General features: G+C 35.3%; 1 protein-coding gene across 3 annotated transcripts in view; it reads left to right on the top strand.

The window, feature by feature from the left end:
* The window catches only part of PCDH17 (protocadherin 17), a 113,543-nt gene that overhangs the window by 43,533 nt on the left and 49,575 nt on the right, over positions 1-20,435 (top strand). Inside the window, exon 4 of one of the 3 annotated variants that reach the window (XM_060394030.1) lies at positions 705-5,842. The exons of the other annotated variants lie outside the window; for them this stretch is intronic. Within the exon in view, the coding sequence (XP_060250013.1) occupies positions 705-712 (8 nt within the window). The 3' untranslated portion in view covers positions 713-5,842. Of the gene's footprint in view, positions 1-704; positions 5,843-20,435 lie in introns of those variants that run through there. 3 annotated transcript variants of the gene reach the window in all.

Genomic DNA, 20,435 nt, shown 5'->3' with positions numbered 1-20,435 from the left:
ATGTACTTAGTTTCTTACTATTTGAGTTCAGTTTTCTGTCTGCCTCTCTGTCAATTAGATTTTTCCCCATATATTCTCCATCAAATATTGAATGTAGATAGGTAGGTTAGTTGTTAGATAGAAAGAGGAGGGAGATAATAGTAAAACAATCTGAATGTTTTGGAATTCATATACTGCCCATACTAGCACGTTCACACACACACATATTATTTAATAAGTCATTATCGGAAAATGATACAGAAAATTGATTAAAATACATTTGATCTTATTCTGCTGATTTTATATTTTGGAATGAGAAAAACTAATTTATATCAAGAACTAATAAAAATGTATAATGTTACTTCTGTAAACAAGAGTCACAATTTTACAAAGAAGAAAAACTTTTTCAAAAATTTGTGAAGGTAATTTACAGCTTATACCTCAGAATACCATTTATACTTTGACTTCAAGGAAGTACAGTGCCCTTGAATTTCTATCCATCAAAAACCCTGTAAAGTATTTTGATTGGTAGCAATAATTGCTTTTTTTTTTCTTTTAAAAGATGTAATAAGCTTTCCCTAAAATTCAGTAGTCGCTATTGATTCCCAAATAATAAATGTGCGTTTTTATAAATGCTGACCAGCAATTTCTCTGAGCTTCTTATTGATAGCTCAGTGACTGTTCTCAATTTTTCAAGGATAATCGGTCTTCTGATATCTTTATAGTTCACTGAAACCAACTCCTTGAATTGAAGTCTAATGCTAGTGGAGTAGCATTGTTCATCCTGAGTACTGATGGCCTGGCTTGTGCTAGAGACTGCAATGGAACACCACCCACATGGAATGTAATACCCTGTGGGGGCCAGATTGTTGATCCGCTCCCTGATGACTGGACTCCAGAACATTTCAGGAGTTGTTCCTTTCACATTCTTTTTTGTTTATTTTATTTAATTGCCTTATGATTTCTTTTATTCTGTTCAAGTCTATGTCTCCCCTGTTCTCTCTGCTGCCAGAAAAATCTGACTTCTTAAATTATGTTCTGAATTCAAAACATTTCACAATGGAATCCTTGATTATAATCTAATAAAAATATAACCAGCAGAAAATGGAGAATAAATGAAATACCAAATAAAGTAGATTTGCTTCAGTGAATTCAGTTTTAAAACGAATCGCATTCTTAAGGGTTGCCTTTCTTTTTTTCAGAGGACATTCTAGAAAACTACAAAACTAAAGTTAAGGGATTTTTTTTTTTTTTGGTAGCTGTTCCTTTTTTTCTTTAAGTTAGTGTTTAAATGTTGCTTCTGGACCCCATATTTCATAGCAGGTTTATACTAGTTTCAGTGACTGCAGTATTTGTTACATGATTTCAGAGTTTGGTGAGACTCTGAGGTCCACTCCTTTTAATCTCCCTCCCTAATTCACTGCATAATGATTGCAATGGCACCATATTTCTAATTATGTCTGGAAAGGAAACAGTTTCCACAACCTCTGTTTTACCACGAAGGAGCTATTTCAGAAAGCAGTAGTAGGGAAACAGGAGAGTAGAGGTTGAGATCCTTGTTCATGCGAGTGAATGGGGAGCCATGCATTCAGGATCTGGGGGGAGCTTATTGAGACAGAGGGTTGGGAGGCCAGACACCAAAGTGACCTATGTTACAATTTCCCCTAGAACTGACCCTGATTAGAAAAGTGCTAGCATAGTAGTTGGAGAAGGCAGTGGCACCCCACTCCAGTACTCTTGCCTGGAAAATCCCATGGACAGAGGAGCCTGGTGAGCTGCAGTCCGTGGGGTCGCTAAGAATCGGACACGACTGAGTGACTTCACTTTCACTTTTCACTTTCATGCATTGGAGAAGGAAATGGCGCCCACTTCAGTGTTCTTGCCTGGAGAATCCCAGGGATGGGGGAGCCTGGTGGGCTGCCGTCTATGGGGTCACACAGAGTCAGACACGACTGAAGCGACTTAGCAGCAGCAGCAGCAGCACAGTACTTCTATATGCTCAAGCTTCTGCTCTGTTTTCTCTTCTGCATTATGGTTACCTTTGAATCAAGCAGTGTATTTTCCCAGGCCTACCCAGAACAGGCAACAGCAAATCTACTTCTACAGAAGTAAGAACATGAAGATGGTGACTGTGTCCATCTTCTCAGCAGCCATCTGGCAGTCCCTGAAAATAATTTTTAAAAGAAATATTGCCATAAACAATAGGAAATTTGTCTTAGGAAGGGAATGGAAAATTACAGCCATATATAGGGGACAGGAAGGAACTGTTAAATATTTAATGCCAGAGAGAAATAATTTACGAAATTTTAGAGGAACTTTTGCTTTATGATTTGCATACATGGTGTTTAAGAAATTGTATTATTTGCCAAGAATTCATATTATTTTCAAGCCCTGTGAGTTTTTATTAGGCTGCATCTATCCAAGAACACTGTAATATCATTTTCGCCACCTCCCTGTGCTGTCTTTTAGGACCTTCCAAATTCATCTGGCTTTAAATTTTACTAGAAAAAATGTTTCTCAAACTGTGAGCAGCTTCACTTTATTTTTGCTTACCAGGCTTTGCAACTGTCCCATAGTTCACCTAACTTTAATAGTTTCAATGACATCTCTTTTTCTCATGTGCAAACATCTGCTTCTAGAATTCAGCATCTGGTATCATGAAAATAGAGAGATTTTATCACCCTCACATTTGTTGCTCGTCGTAAAGCCTTTCTAACAAGTGTTGCATGATTTACTATAGACTCAATGTGATTTTGAGATTCTCTTGCTTTTAATAAGCACAGCAATGACTTTTGCTGAAACATCCCAATTAGGAAATGTTGGGAGAGTATTTCCCAAACTTTTGAAACTAGTTTTGCCGTATACTAGGGGCAATGGAACCCTCCCCAGCCTTAGAATTACACACTCTCAAATATTCCCAATCAACTAGAGGATTTTAAATTTTTAAATAATATTTATAAATAATCCCAATGTATTTTTTTTAATTTTTATAAATAAAATTCTATACGAGTCATATGCATTTTTATGAAAGCAGGAGTATGCCCATAAATGCTAAAAATATAAAATGGTTATCAGCTCCTTTGTTAATTAAGAACTGCAAGAAAATCATGTCATTTGATCTAAAACCTCCCAGTAATTTCCTGTTATTTCACTTTAATAACATGTTCTAATATTGAAGGTTCTCTATTCTTTTGAAAGCCATATTACAAAACTTCATGGTAGGAATCCTTGAAGTATAACTCCTCTATTGTGTAGATAAGAAAATAGATTGACTTCCATGGGGTCGTCAAGCTAGCCGAAGAGGTAGTACTCGTTCCAGGTTTATAATTTTCTGTCTAGAGCCCTTTCCATTCTTCTGTGTCACTCCTGTGTCACATTAATAGACACCTCAAAACCTCTGAAGAGGCCCTTCAGATTCATCATCATACTTCTTTCCTTATTAATCTGAAGAAGTCAACTGCCATGCTCCAGAGCTTGATTCTTTCATAGATATTGAATAAATACTTCACATATTCATATATCTTATATATATTGAATAAAGATATTGAATTAAAGTTCCAAAAGATCAATTAAATGTATCATTCCTTAAGCTATATATTGATGCTTCTGGATTTTTTGTCACCAGGCATTCTGAAATAAATATTATTTTCAATCTGGATATATTACCTATATCTCTCCTAACTGTGGGTCCTTGATACCTTCTTAGCATGCTAAGGAATGGTGGTGCCAAAAGAGATTTTCATTCATTCATTCAGTATTTTAATAAATGATTGTGTCAGGGATGCAAAGATATATGAAAACACAGGCTGGGTCCTCAAGAAGTTCACACTGTATTAAGGGAATCTGACATACAATCATGAGATTGGTGCACTGAGATGTTTCCCCTGAGTATTAATGGAGTCAGGAGAATGGAAACCCTGCCCGGATTTGGAGGATCAAAGAACATTCCTGGAGAAGAAGACATCAGAGCTGATTCTTTAGCATATGTTTAGCTCATTTGGCAGAGTGAAGTTGGGGTGGGTGGGAACATGACAGGCACTCTCAGAAACACAGGAAAGGAAGCAGAGTTTGGCAGGCTGCTTAGAGGCATGTGAGTAGAGATGTGTGAGAATAGAAATGCAGAATAGAGCCTGGGGAGGTGAGTAGAAGCCCAATGATGGGACCACTGAAACGCAGCCCTAGGAGGTAACGGTATGCTAGTTATGGCAGTGTCTTGGGAAATAGGAATACAATTAGAAAGCTGAGCAAGTAACACAACGCAAGACAGTATGAGGCCTAGAGTGGTAAAGAAAGAAATGGAACAAAGTGGAAGATTCAAAAGTTTTAGTATACGTCATTACTTTTATGATTATAATGAATTGCTTAGTATTCACTTGAAATTGATTTTGATATAAGGATTTGTAAAGGAAAAAATAATTTGATGCCCAAGTAAATGGAATATCACTTGAATTATTTAGTGCATTTTAATGCATTTAAGTAAGTCTTATGTAGTATATACCACATATAGTAAATTAACACATAAATATTTGAGATGTTAGCTTTTTCTCTAAAAGATCAATGTTTATTTGTACATAGGAATCAATTTAATAAAGAAATTTACCATTCAAGAATGCTAGAGAGAAAACAAACAAGGAGAAAACTTCAGTTTGATAGATCTTTGAGAAAAGTTTCAGAAAGCAGTGAGGTAGTATACAACTTGGTGTGATAATGAATTTTAGGATTGTGACTTGGGTAACTGAGTTTTAGTAAAGTGGTAGACACAGGGTGAGAGTATCATGGGGAAAGCATTTGGAAAGTCAAAACCATTTAGAAGATTAACAGAGAGACGACTTAAATTACCATTTGGTAATGAGAGGAAAAGACCCTGATGCTGGGAAAGATTAGGGGTGGGAGGAGAAGGGGACGGCAGAGGATGAGATGGCTGGATGGCATCACCGACCTATAGACATGAGTTTGAGTAAACTCCTGGAGCTGGTGATGGACAGGGAAGCCTGGCGTGCTGCGGTCCATGGGGTCTCAAAGAGTTGGACATGACTGAGCGACTGAACTGAGCTGAATGAGAGGAGAGGTTGGCGATATAAACACAGAAACCATTGATATAGTATCATACTTAAAGTAAACCGATGACAAGGATTATTGAGAGAAAAGACAATAGGATCCATGCTAGAATCTGGCTAAAACAACAGTAAGAAGTGGGGAAAGAGTAAAGTTCAACAGTTGTTCAATCAGCAAAGAGACAAGGCATAATCTGTATGTTCTATGACAAGGCAAAATCTGGAGGACAGCTACATGAATTATTTGACTGAAGCCAAGAGTTTTTAGATTTCATTTCCAACCATCATAATCGAGAGCCAAATTAAATCAATTCATCAAGCCAATCTAGACAAGTCTGATTTTATTCAAAACAAAATCTGAGGACAGTTCCGAATGCATGATCTCACATCACTGGCATAAATGTATGATTCCAGAACTCACCACTTAAAAAAAAAGGAACATTTACCTGAAATCATATATTTTGAATTTTTACTGTAACTCAGTATTTTTTGTGTATTTATTGTGTATATTTATTATGCATTTCTTATTTATTATGTGTATGTGTATAGTATATGGGGAGATCCCCTGGAGAAGGGGATGGCCACCCACTCCAGTATTCTTTTAAATGGGAATTCTAACATGTATACTATCATGTAAGAATTGAATCGCCAGTCTATGTCTGACGCAGGGTGCAGCATGCTTGGGGCTGGTGCATGGGGATGACCCAGAGAGATGTTGTGGGGAGGGAGGTGGGAGGGGGGGTTCATGTTTGGGAACGCATGTAAGAATTAAAGATTTTAAAATTTAAAAATAAAAACTAAAAAAAATTAAAAAATAATTAATTTATTTTAATTGGAGGCTAATTATTTTACAGTATTGTAGTGGTTTTTGCCATACATTGACATGAATCAACCATGGTTGTACATGTGTTCCCCATCCTGAATCCCGCCTCCAACCTCCCTCCCCATCCCATCCCTCAGGGTCATCCCAGTGTACCAGCCCCGAGCACCCTGTCTCATGCATCGAGCCTGGACTGGTGATCTGTTTCACATATGGTAATTTACATGTTTCAGTGCTATTCTCTCAAATCATCACACCCTTGCCTTCTCCCACCAAAGCAGACCAAAAGACTATCCTTTACATCTGTGTCTCTTTTGCTGTCTCGCATATAGGGTCATTGTTACCATCTTTCTAAATTCCATATATATATGCATTAGTATACTGTGTTGGTGTTTTTCTTTCTGACTACTTCACTCTGTATAATAGGCTCCTTCTTGCTTGGAGAATCCCTTGGAGAATCCCAAGAGCCTGAGGGATTACAGTCCATGGGGTTGCAGAGTTGGACATGACTGCAGTGACTTAGTATATATAGTATATGACACTGTCTTAGATGCTCTGCTGAATATTTATTCAACAAATATTTGTTAGGTTTTTGGGATGTGTCAGGAACTTCTCCAAATGCTGAGGATGGAATAATAAGCAGAATAAATATTCTTGTTCACATGAACCTTATATATGAATGAGAATGTGATTCTCAGATGAACCCTCTTCAGAGTCATGACCCCAATTCTCATAGAACTTATAGTCAGAAAATATAAAATGTAGAAAGTAACATGCTATTGATTAGGTATAAATAAAAGTGTGAAAGTTTCAAAAGAAGGGATAGAATACTGATCATTATTCCAGGATGACTCCATACATAAGATGAAATTTGAGCTAGGGTTTAAGGAATGAACAAAGTTTTTACTCTGAGATAGAAGAAATAGAACAAATCCATAAAAAAGCCATAGGATTCAGAAGTAATATTTAGGGGATAATGAATAGTTCAGTGTATCTAGAGGAAAACTTGTAGAAGGAAGAAAATATGCAAATGGAAACAGGAAAGAGTGGCCAGTAAAGAAGGGGAAATAGGCAGTGATAGTGTCACAGTGGTCAGAGAGACAAGAAGCGTGTTGACTCTAGAGAAATTAAAAAAAAAAAAAAAGAGGCTCACGGACACCTATTCAATCTGATTACTACAGGTCTATCTAGGTTTCCATGAAAGAAGTTATGATGGGGTAATGAAAAAGGGAAACAGATTTTTAAAGATTATACCACTGAAGCATCATCAGGAAATGGGGATAGACATTTTTCTTATTCCAAGATAATAATGGAATAAGAGAAAGAAAGGGGGGAAAATATCTAAAGAAGGTGGTATTATAGATGGAAATTGCTTTAAGTATTCAAGGTAACTGAGTATCAATATACTGAAATAAATAATCCACCTAGAAGGAATTATTGAAGAATTGAATTAAATAGATATTATTCGAGCATAAAAGGGGAGGCTAGCTTTAAAGTGAAGATAAACTCTTTTTCTGTAAGGGAAAGATAACAGAAGACTTGAAAAGATAAACAGGAATGTAGAGGCAAAAGTAAAGTAATTGTTGGTTCTGATCTTCTCTATAAAGTGGAAAGCAGATTTCATTAAGCTCATTATTTCACAGAAACACTTGTATAATATAGATGACACTCGGATTTGTGGAAAGCTAGAGGAGTTCAGACATAATCTATTGCAAGATGAACATCTGTCAAAAACAGATACTGCTATTATTTCATATTTGTAATTGTTGAAAAAATAAGAATATATATTATACCAACCCGAAGGCATTACCATATTTAAATTATCTCCTCATGTACTTTTCAATTTTATAGCTTGCTTGGAGTTTTCCAGAAAGATGTTTTGATGTGTAAGCCTACAGTCTAGATTTTTCTAGAATTATATTGTTTCAAGTTCCACTTAGAAAGATGATATATTGCGTATACCATATTTTATGTTTTAGCCCCACTGCAATCTGTGCCAGTACTTGCAATTAAACACATTTTCAGTTTTGCAGTCAAAAGCCTTAAATATTCACACTAAATGGAATAAATGAATAATATAGATAAGCCTATGTCAATTTAAGTTAGTTTTTTCCACCAAATGAGTAGCAAAATAATATCCAGACCTGAAATGGTTTTCTGATTTCAAAATGGGCAAGAAATTGTAGGCTTGTACTCAATTTGCATATTGGAGCTTTTCATTCTTTAAACTCTTGATAACTAATAGTATTGATGATGATCCCAGTAGTAACATGATGATAAATATATATATTAACAAGAGAAACTATTTAATCGAGTTTCCTATTAAGTCATAATCGAAATCTGCAGTGGGGGGAGTCTTAAGATCAAATGGAGATTAAAATATTCTGTAATTATTTTCATGTGATAAATACTTACTTTGGGAAGGACACTTAAATGTTTAATCATATCATAAGAAGATTTTGAGTAGTACTTTTAGGATTTGTAGACAGATAACAAAAGCCCTCCTACCTCTGATACAGGATATACTTTTGAAACAAAATATATATTTCATGGAGATTGATTCCTCTGCCCTGGATTTTTTGTTTTTTTGAGGTTTTGAAAATTCATACTGAGAGATGAAACTGTTTTGTTTTTGCCCTGAGTCATTTCCTTCCTAATTTTAATTACTGTGTTTATTACATAATATCCTTTTATAGCCATCTGAGCTTTTACCTCTAAAAGCTGACATTTTTAAAGATATTTAAAATAAGGATGGCACGAAAACTTCAGAAAATTTTAATACGTGCAGAATGCCTTCATGACATGTGTTCCTCCACACGGTTGGAAAACAATAGACAACATATTGAATCTTAAGTAAATATACCTGATAACTTTATTTTTCACTCTTTGAGTTGTGACTCCTGTTCAGGAATGACTCTCATTAGCATTAATATATGAATGAATTAATTCCATACATTTTGTTTCAGTACCCATGTATATGACTGTGCCTTCAAGGTGTTTAGTTTTTGAAGTTGTCATTCCTCTGTCCATCTAGGTATAGTTCCATTTGTTAAATACGTAATATATGTAATAAGTAAAAATAAAATTAATTCTGCTGGAGAAATGAATAGAGAACTACTTCATGAATTAGATGAGCCTCTAATAGTGTCTTGTAAGTAGAGTAGGATTGCAGGATATAGGTGAATTGAATGTCTGAAGATAGGATAATAGCAAGATCCAAGATCATGCTAGAAATGTCACAAGTCATAGCATGATCCAGGTTTCCCTGGTGGCTCAGACAGTAAAGCTTCTGTTTGCAATGCAGGAGACCTGGGTTTGATTCCTGGGTTGGGAAGATCCCCTGGAGAAGGAAATGGCAGTCCACTCAAGTATTCTTGCGTGGAGAATCCCATGGACGGAGAAGCCTGGTGGGCTACTGTCCAATGGGTTGCAAAGAGTCGGACATGACTGAGCAACTTCCCTTTCAATTTCTTTCATAGCATGATCCAGGAGTGGCAGATAAATAGGGATATTTTTATTGGAGTTTGGTGTATAGAGTTATAATGGAGAGTAGTTGGACCCAATAAAGGGACTAGGGTCAGATTATGAACACCTTAAATGCTATACTAAGAATTTTGAATCTACTTATATTGGCCATTAAAAACTTTGAGTAGAGTTACTTGATCAGAATTTTGTTGTAGATGATTCAATTAATATTATACCAGAGAAGGGTTGGAAATCAAAGGCCAAGACTAATCATTCATCAAATTTCAAAGGGACAGTAGCATGTTTAATATTTTCTAATTTTTGTGTATTATAATGTAATTTAATTGCTGAGCTCAAGAGTTTTCATTGAAATCATTCTGAGCAATAAATGTAACTCAAAATACAGATTATTCACTTCAAAGGACCATCTATTTGTATCTGTCAGCTATGAACAAAGTTGATTTTTCTCTTTCATTTTTATTTATAGCAGAGCTGAACACTCTACCTTAAATATCGATCTTAATGAAACCCTTAAAAGATTATAAATGTATAACAAACTGTATAGACTTATCCAATCAGATAACAAAAGAACAGCTAATAGTTACAGGTCACTAAAAAGAAAATAAACAGCTACTATATGTCAAGGACTGCACCAAGCACCTTTATGCAAGTTTGTCCTTATGGCAAGTTGGTGAAATGACTGTTATCTCTAATAGATGAAAAACCTGAGCATAAAGGACTGAAGTAGCTTACCCGTGGTTGATGCCCTCAGCAGTGTAGCCCTTGTCGCCCTGATGTCATGTGCTCTCTTCATTCTGGTCCTTTTTGCTTATTTATAGTCTTCAATAACAATGTGCAAAGCAGAGTTCACAGGGAAGTTATACTAGTATTTCTAAATTGAAAATAGGATATCTTACTTTTGAAAGTAGAGTTGAATCTGATGATATATGTCTAAGTATACAGAGATATGAGCGGCTCTTCAGTAGCACATAAAGTCATCTCTTTGCCATCATTTTATTATTATCATCATTATGACTTCCTCTGCAGTGGTATCTGATAGTGAGATGATTGTTTTTTCATCCTTATATACACTGTTTGTCTTTATCCCAAATAACATTTATTTCAGCTCTACAGATCCTGCAGTTAACCTAGTCATTAGAAAAAAGACACAACACTTACCATGCTAACATTTTGATACTATTTGAAAAATACTTTGCATATACTTTGAAAAATCACCTTCATCTGTGAGGGCTATTTTTTTTTTTTTTATCAATGTGTAATTGCTGTTAAACAAAGAATATAACAAGATAGTTCCAGATATGTGTTCTACCTCCCCATTCATTTCCATCGTTTGATAAAAAAGATAATTTTACTATTTTTGAGTAATAAAATACATTTTGTTTTTAAAGTGCTATCTATATCAAGCTCTAGCATTAGTTTACTTTTAAGCCTATGACAGACTACTTCAAGTTATCTATTATAGACACGAATTTAATTCTGCTTTATTCACAATCCATAATTTGTTAAACACTTGAGTCCATATACATTCTTAAGAAATGTCACAGTTCTCTAGATATTTGATCAAAGTTTTTGTTCAATTAAAATGGAGCAAAAATGGAACAAATTCTATGAAATACTGGAGACAAATTAGCAAAATGAAAGCTTATCTTGTGAGTGAGTGCAGCAACCAGACCAAGGTTGGGCAGGTAAAGATTCCATAGGGCTTAGAAGTGCTCCTTCATGTCACTGGGCCCAGAGCTACATTTGCAGTAAAATAACTAGATTTTAATCCCAGCAGGTAGTGTTCATTTATTTGTGAAATGCTGATGTGTGCATGCATGCATACATGTTAGTCGTATCCCACTCTTTGCGACCCCATGGATTATATCCTGGGGTGAAAATACATTGTTGGTGAAAATACATGTACTGATTTTTAATAGTGTCAGTTTATATAAATCCACCTAAAGTAATAGAGATGTGGTAAAAATAATAGTGGAAATGAAGGCTTTGCCAAAAGTGATAATAGATGATACTAAGAAAAGGCATGAAAGTACTCATACATTGAATAGTTACTAAAAAGAAGAGAAAGTGTAGTTCTTCAGGGCATGATGAGAGATCCCCTTGAATTCATACAAGAACATATATTTAAAATAATAAAGTTTAAAGAAACAACACTCTGAAAGCCAAAGTTTTCTAGATTTCTTCCTTGCATTTTACTGAGAACACCAATAGTATGTTTTTGCTCTCTCTTTGCTTCTATAAAATATTGAGATTTTTAAAAACTAGGCTACATAAGACTCCAGAGGTTAGGAAATACACTTACTACTAGGTTTTTTTTATGGGATGTAACTGTGACTTTCTATCTTTTGATTAATATTTATTTTCTGTTTTATACCTACACAAATTTATTTTCTGTTTTATACCCACACATGTTTGTATGAAAACATAGGCGAGTTTGTGTTCACATATATTTATCTTCAATATTTAAATGACCAAAGCTTATTTTTTTTAAAATTACACTTAGCCTATATCCATGAGAATATCATTAACTTCTCCAATGTATTGCAATTGTGCTTGGAAATTATATCAGGTTACTAGAGACTTGTCCTTGAAATTACAAAATGTACGAACAATATATAATGTGTCTTCAAATAGATTTATTAGCACAAGAGTATTCAAAAGCCATTAACAACCTAATTATTTCTATGTCCACATGACAATATTTTATTAACCATCATTTACAAAATTTTGAATGTGGAAAAGAATAAAAAGAGAAGCTTATTAAAAAGCCATAGGGCAATTTACTGATTTTTAGGTTATGAATGTACATTAGTTGCTCAGTTGAGTCTGACTCTTTGCGACCCCATGGACTATAGGTTGCCAGGCTCCTCTGTCCATGGGAGTTTTTCAGGCAAGAATACTAGATGAGTTGCCATTTTCCTCCTCCAGTGGATATTCCCAACCCGGGGATCAAACCCATATCTCCTGTGTCTCCTATATTGCAGACAGATTCTTTACGTTCTGAGCCATCAGGGAGGCCCTTTTACGTTTTGAGTACTATGTTTTTATGAATAGAGGTTACATGTTTTTCTTAATTTGCTTTTGGAATTGTGTTTTGAATATAAATATGTACATTCATTTCAGTATATTTATTATATCCGTTAATTTTAACACTGTATACTTTTATTAATACCATTAAATCAGCGTTTGAGTGATTTGCTATCATTTCCTTCAGATATAACCAGTTTTTCTCTGGTATTAATTCAATAATGTTAAACTACTCAATTTCCCTTTAATAATAACACAGTACAGTCAGTAATTCTATATGGGGGAGGAACCTATCTGTATCATGAATTACTTTAAAAGAAGATAGATTTCTATCTTGTTTTAATTCAAAGATGTACTGAAATTCAAATGAGTCAATAGTATGTTGCTATATAAATCCTTATTAACATCTTCAAAGATAAGTAGATGTGATAGATAGTAATTAGTGTGTTATCTATAATTTGTGTCTAATTTAAGGGAGACTAAAAGTAGTTTGTTCCTTTACAACTATAAGTACCCTTTTATAGTTCTGCTTCTGTTCTTAATGTTCAATATCCATTAAAATATTCAAAAAGGTAAATAAACCTACTTAGTAATAATTATATTAATGTACACTGGTAATAATTATATTGATGTATAAATTAAACTGACACCTCAAAGTGATGCATATTTTTTCTATCTTCTCAAATATAGTTTATATTAAAGGATTAAACATTTATTTGTTCCAGAAACCATACATGGCACTAGGGAAAGACATTATACACAAAACAAACCTAAGTCCTGATCTTTTGTTGCTCACCTCAGTAGATGTTTGTGCTATTAAAAGTTCTTGGAACATCTAATTTGACTTTTTGTTACTGAGACATATCAGTCTGAATACACAACTTAGATCTACCATGTGAAAAATCAGCAGCTATGTGGAAATAAGCTTTAAAACTTAGGTGAGATAAAAGTATATCTTACCTACACCTGGGAAAGTTGTAGGATGGAATTTATATTCCCTTCAAATCAATAAAAATAGTGAAGAATGATATCCTGCATGGAATCCTTGAAGAGAAAAATGGCATGAGGTAAAATCTGAATAAAGTATGGACATTATTTTATCAGTAAAATAATGATGTTAAGATAGGCCCATTTTGTGAGAGATCCATGCAACTCTCTAGTATCCTCGCCATTGTTCTGTAAATCTAAAACTTGTGAAATTTTGAAATTATTTTAAAAATTATTAACTTTGGAAGAGGAAAAAAATGAGGATACCAAATTGTGCAGAACTTTAGATATTAACTGAAGTATTTTAGCATTTTTAATGACAAGTAGGGGGACATTGAAAATGTGTGGGCAGGAGACTAGTGTAATTAATGCAATCATTTAGAGACACCATTTCCTACTACTGCACAGACAAATTGTAGGAAGGGAGTGGTGATTTCCAAAAGATCAATCTGATTCAGTAATTTCCATACAAAGTGATAAAGGCAGAATTAATGTGGTAGTCAGTATGACTGGAAAGATAAAGATTTGACACAATACAATCAAGTAATTAACAGTATTTGTCAGTTTATTAGATATGAAACCTATCAGAGAAACAAAGTGTGGGTGATTTAGAGGAGAGATGTATGACATAATAAACTGCATATAGAATAAAACTAAAATGTAATTTTAGACTTAGAAATTACAATTGCTGATAGTGTTATATTGGTTAAAGTAAAGGAAGATAAATTTGAGTTCCCAAGATTAAATGAAAATTTAATCATTTCCTACAGGAATATCCTTTGGTTAAATAATTTGAAATCTCTTGAGCAATGAACAAAGAATGTTTGGAATTTTTGAGCCTAGAATGTCACTGTGGTCTGTTTTACAACTTTTTTTTTTGTTATGATAATGATTGGTCTTTTATTTTAAATATTCATATTTCCTCATAAGTGCATCATGAACCATACCTCTTAATGCATAAACTAAGAATGAGGAGTAAAATAGGAAAATTTCCAGTTGCCACACATCTCTTAATCAGTAATCTCTAATACATATTCAGAATATTAATTAATGGTTATAAGAAGTCTAAGAATGGCACACTGCTCCAATTCCAAATTCATTTGATGAAATGAAATTTTAGGTCGTTAACTTTTATTTTATTCTCATTTACATTTCTACCTTTGATTATTAAAAGTAATTTTATGTTCTGTATTTCACAAGTGGAAAATAAATTACTTCTGAAACTTTTAAAGAAAGGAAAATGGTTTGGAATTAATCGAATTTGAAATTGACCCACAAAACACCAGTAATGACTTGAGAGAGGGCACTGAAACTTATATTCTTATTGTTTGGAACAATAGGAATTGTTTGATGTCAATATTGTTTGATGTCTACCAAGTTTCCCAGAATGTTTTTGTAGACCATTTAAAGTCTTCAAGTTAGAAATAAATTTTGATTAAACACAGTCTCAAATGGATTTAAATTTGTGTTTTATAGACTTGACTGGCTCTTTAGGGTCATTCTTATGAAAGAAACCAACTCTTCATTAACAAAAATTCTAAAGTAGCATCACCAAAAGAATAGCTATAAAATGATTCTCTGAATAATAAAGCAAATGGAACAAATTGTTAAAACTGGGAAATACCGTGAAGGACATGTGGGAGTTCTTTGTGCTATTTTCAAAATTTTGAAAGTATTTAATAATAATTTTTAAACAACCACCACATAACAATGGGAGCTTTTTTGTTTGTTTCATTTTGGCTTTTGTGTATGACATAGATTCCAAATGCTAGGTAATATTAAGAATTGTGTGAAAAGCCTAAATGTAAATTCTCAGGCCTGGCTCCAATCTACTGAACTAAATCTTCAGAGAATGGTCTGGGAATCTCAGGTGTTATGATGTTTAGAAAACATTACCTGATGACTTTGACAATTTTTTCACCAGTCTAGGTTCGATACAGGATATAGGATGCTTGGGTCTGGTGCACTGGGATAACCCAGAGGGATGGTATAGGGAGGGAGGTGGGAAGGGGATTCAGGAGTGGGAACTTATGTGCACCTGTGGCGGATTCATGTTGATGTATGGCAAAACCAATACAGTATTGTAAAGTAAAAAAATAATATAATAAAAAAAGAATAAATGGAATAAGACAAAATGAAGAAAAATAAAATTTAAAAACAAAACAAAAAAAAAAAAAAGGAAAAAAATGATAGTCTGGGTAGGGGAAAGGGCCTCACATTCATTGTTGCTCTGTATCAGTTCAGTTCAGTTCCGTTCAGTCTCTCAGTCATGTCTGACTCTTCGCGACCCCATGAACCGCAGCACTCCAGGCCTCCCTGTCCATCACCAACTGCCAGAGTCTATACAAACTTATGTCCATTGAGTTGGTGATGCCATCCAACCTCATCCTCTGTCATCCCCTTCTCCTCTTGCCCTCAGTCTTTCCCAGCATCAGGGTCTTCTCAAATAAGTCTGCTCTTTGCATCAGGTGGCCAAAGTATTGGAGTTTCAGCTTCAGCATCAGTCCTTCCAATGAACACTCAGGACTGATCTCATTTAGGATGGAATGTTTAGATCTCCTTGCAGTCCAAGGGACTCTCAAGAGTCTTCTCCAACACCACAGTTCAAAATCATCAATTCTTCGGCACTCAGCTTTATAGTCCAGCTCTCACATGCACACAAGACTACTGGAAAAACCATAGCCTTGACTAGATGGAACTTTGTCAGCAATGTAATGTCTCTGCTTTTTAATATGCTGTCTAGGTTGCTCATAACTTTCCTTCTAAAGAGTAAGCATGTTTTAATTTCATGGCTACAGGTACCATCTGCAGTGATTTTGGAGCCCCCTCAAAATAAAGTCAGCCACTGTTTCCACTGTTTCCTCATCTATTTGCCATGAAGTGATGGGACCGGATGCCATGATCTTCGTTTTCTGAATGTTGAGCTTTAAACCAACTTTTTCATTCTCCACTTTCACTTTCATCAAGAGACTCTTTAGTTCTTCTTCACTTTCTGCTATAAGGGTGGTATCGTCTGCATATTTGAAGTTGTTGATATTTCTCCCTGCAATCTTGATTCCAGCTTGTGCTTCCTCCAGCCCGTTTCTCATGATGTACTGTGCATATAAGTTAAATAAGCAGGGTGACAATATACAGCCTTGATGTACTTCTTTTCCTATTTAGAATCAGTCTGTTCCATGTCCAGTTCTAACTGTTGCTTCCTGACCTGCATACAGGTTTCTCAAGAGGCAGGTCAGGTGGTACGGTATTACCGTCTCTTTCAGAATTTTCCAGTTTATTGTGATCCACACAGTCAAAGGCTTTGGCATTGTCAATAAAGCAGAAATAGATATTTTTCTGGAACTTTCGTTTTTTCGATGATCCAGCGGATGTTGGCAATTTGATCTCTGCTTCCTCTGCCTTTCCTAAAACCAGGTTGCATATCTGGAAGTTGACGGTTCACATATTGCTGAAGCCTGGCTTGGAGAATTTTAAGTATTACTTTGCTAGTGTGTGAGATGAATGCAATTGTGTGGTAGTTTGAGCAATCTCTGGCATTTCCTTTCTTTGGGACCAGAGTGAAAAATGACCTTTCCCAGTCCTGTGGCCAGTGCTGAGTTTTCCAAATTTGCTGACATATTGAGGGAAGCATTTTCACAGCATCATCTTTCAGGATTTGAAATAGCTCAACTGGAATTACATCACCTCTACTAGCTTTGTTTGTAGTGATGCCTTCTAAGGCCCACTTGACTTCACATTCCAGGATTCTGGCTCTAGGTGAGTGAGCACATCATCATGATTATCTGGGTCGTGAAGATCTTTTTTGTACAATTCTTCTATGTATTCTTGCCATCTCTTCTTAATATCTTCTGCTTCCGTCAGGTCCATACCATTTTTGTCCTTTATTGAGCCCATCTTTGCATGAAATGTTCCCTTGATATTTCTAATCTTCTTGAAGAGATCTCTAGTCTTTCCCATTCTATTATTTTCCTCTATTTCTTTGCATTGATCACTGAGGAAGGCTTTCTTATCTATCCTTGCTATTCTTTGGGACTCTGCATTCAAATGGGTATATCTTTCCTTTTCTTCCTTGCCTTTAGTTCTCTTCTTTTCACAGCTATTTGTAAGGCCTCCTCAGACAGCCATTTTGCTTTTTTGCATTTCTTTTTCCTGAGGAAGGTCTTGATCCCTGCCTCCTATACAATGTCACAAGCCTCTGTCCATTGTTCATCAGGCACTCTATCAGATCTATTCCCTTAAATCTGTTTCTCACTTCTACTTTATAATCATAAGGGATTTGATTTAGGTCATTCCTGAATGGTCTAGTGGTTCTCCCTACTTTCTTCAATCTATGTCTGAATTTGGCAATAAGGGGTTCATGATCTGAGCCACAGTTAGCTCTCAATCTTGTTTTTGCTGACTGTATAGAGCTCCTTCATCTTTGGCTGCAAAGAATATAATCAATCTGATTTTGTTGTTGGCCATCTGGTGATGTTGATCTGTATAGTGCTTTACATTTAAATTCAGAAAAATGTGGCATAATTTTATGATTGAAATGGATAAAAGATGTATACTTTTGGACACTAATTTCACCATGAATGCATGAAAAGAGTAATGGGACTTTTGTTCACACAAAAGAAGAAGAGTTACAGATACCAAAGCTGTGAATTGCACTCTCTTGTGCAGGAGGCGATCCTGGAGTATTCTAGATTATTTTCCTTAATCAGATGCAAATATAATCAGAATGGTTGAAATCTTGTGAGAGCACTTGTTCAGGATAAGCTGGGTAGAGAGAGATTGTCCATTTAAATCACTTAGAGAGCAGTGGGTTCCAAACAGCTTAGAAATATTTCCTTTGCTGAAAAAGCTTGGTTCATTCACCACCACTCCTTCCATTTACTCTGAAATCATTAGAGGTCATGGACTTATCTTCCTTCACAGTTAGGTAGTTAGTGTATTTAAAAATTCTATGGAGAAAATTGTATTTTATACAGCAAGTGTAATAAAATGTCCATTTTTATACTAGACAACATATACGAACTCTTTGTATTTATCTATTTTTTCGTTTAATAAAAGCAAGGTTATTGACTATTATATTGAGACTGATCTTACTCTTTAAATCAAAATTTATTTTTATAGTTTGCAAATATATACTTTGACATTTAATTATCAGCTACAATTGCCTAAGTATTTGCAGAAATGCCATATACTAAATAATATTGTTTTATTTTATCATCAAATACACAGAAGATGACTTGACACTTTTAAAAACATCGTAATGAATGTTGGACCAGGAATCAGTAGACTTTAGTTCTAGTACTGGTTCAGTAATAATACTAGTTGCATATCTGTGTCTTGAACTATGACCTTAACTTGAAAGTGAAAGTGAATGTCACTCAGTCATGTCTGACTCTTTGCTACCGCATGGACTGTACAGTCCATAGAATTCTCTAAGCCAGAATACTGGAGTGGGTAGACTTTCCCTTCTCCGGGGGATCTTCCCAACCCAGGGATCAAACCGATGGTCTCCCACATTGCAGGTGGATTCTTTACCAGCTGAGCCACAAGGGAAGCCCAAGAATTCTGAAGTGGATAACCAATCCCTTCTTACCACCTTACAATGCTGTATTACATACCGACATAAGAAAACTGAAAAGTAATGAAAGCTCAACTTGAAATCTGCTGATTATTTTCTCAGTGCAGAAATATGATTAATTCTACATAGGTAATAACAATAAGCATCCATTAGAGAGGGAATTCATTTGTACCAACCAAATTTTCAAAAACCTATTGCTGCTAACGATAAGGATGATAATATATTAATAAATATTTCTAGACAGTAAGGTTCATTTTCTTAGGCTCAAAAATCACTGCAGATGGTGACTGTAGCCATGAAATTAAAAAATGCTTGCTTCTTGGAAAAAAAGCTATGACCAACCTAGACAGCATATTAAAAAGCAGAGATATTACTTTGCCAACAAAGGTCTGTCTAGTCAAAGCTGTGGTTTTTCCAGTGGTCATGTATGGATGTGAGAGTTGGACTGTAAAAAATGCTGAGCACCGAAGAATTGATACTTTTGAACTGTGATGTTGGAGAAGACTCTTGAGAGTCCTTTGGACAGCAAGGAGATCCAACCAGTCCATCCTAAAGGAAATCAGTCCTGGATGCTCATTGGAAGGACTGATGCTAAAGCTGAAGCTCCAATACTTTGGCCACCTAATGCAAAGAACTGACTGATTGGAAAAGATACTGATGCTGGGAAAGATTGAAGGCAGGAGAAGAAGCGGATGACCGAGGATGACATGGTTGGATGGTATCACCAACTGAATGGACGTGAGTTTGAGCAAGCTCCGGGAGTTGATGAAGGACAGGGAAGTCTGTCCATGGGGTCGCAAAGAGTTGGATATGACTGAGCAACTAAACTGAACTGAAGGTTCATTCATGTAGCATGTTTTTATTGTGTGTCTACAACTGAGCAATAAGCCAGGTACATTTTAGAAAGAGCAGACATAAGTCCTCATGGAAAATATGGCTTTCTAGCCACCATATGGAAGGAATGGGGCAATAGAGCCATGAAGGAAGTGATACAGCCAGGTGGCTCTCTAGGGAAGAGTTCCAAGCAGAGAGTGACCTGTGCAGTTCCTGTTAGCCTGGTGTATGGAATAAAAGGGACCAAGTCCAACGCTGCTAGGGCAGAGGAGGTGACTTTGAGGCAAAGATGTTGTCAGATGAGGAGGATAGAAAGTGGTAAATCGATAATATTAGGGCCGTAGGGAAAAGACACAATTCATGCTTTTTTATCTTACTGATGATGCTTATAACCTGTTTACTGAAAGAATCATTGAAATAGGGTTTTCTTATATTAAAATATAAGATTTTTGTGGAGATTATAGAGTAAATCAAACCTGCCTGGACCTATTTGTATAGTTTGCCGATAGGTGTCTTTGAATATATCTATCTATATATCTGTGTCTGATCTATAATTGTATATATCACAATTGGATTCATCCAATATATAATTTGTACATTCCCTTTAACACTTAGCAATATGTCTTGAACAAATCCCTGATCCCTTAATTTCTTCCAAAGTAGTAGTCTAATT

This window comes from Ovis aries, chromosome 10 (assembly GCF_016772045.2).
Source record: "Ovis aries strain OAR_USU_Benz2616 breed Rambouillet chromosome 10, ARS-UI_Ramb_v3.0, whole genome shotgun sequence".
In the NCBI taxonomy this organism is placed as follows: Eukaryota; Metazoa; Chordata; class Mammalia; order Artiodactyla; family Bovidae; genus Ovis; species Ovis aries.
This window is presented reverse-complemented; position numbering and strand designations above follow the sequence as displayed.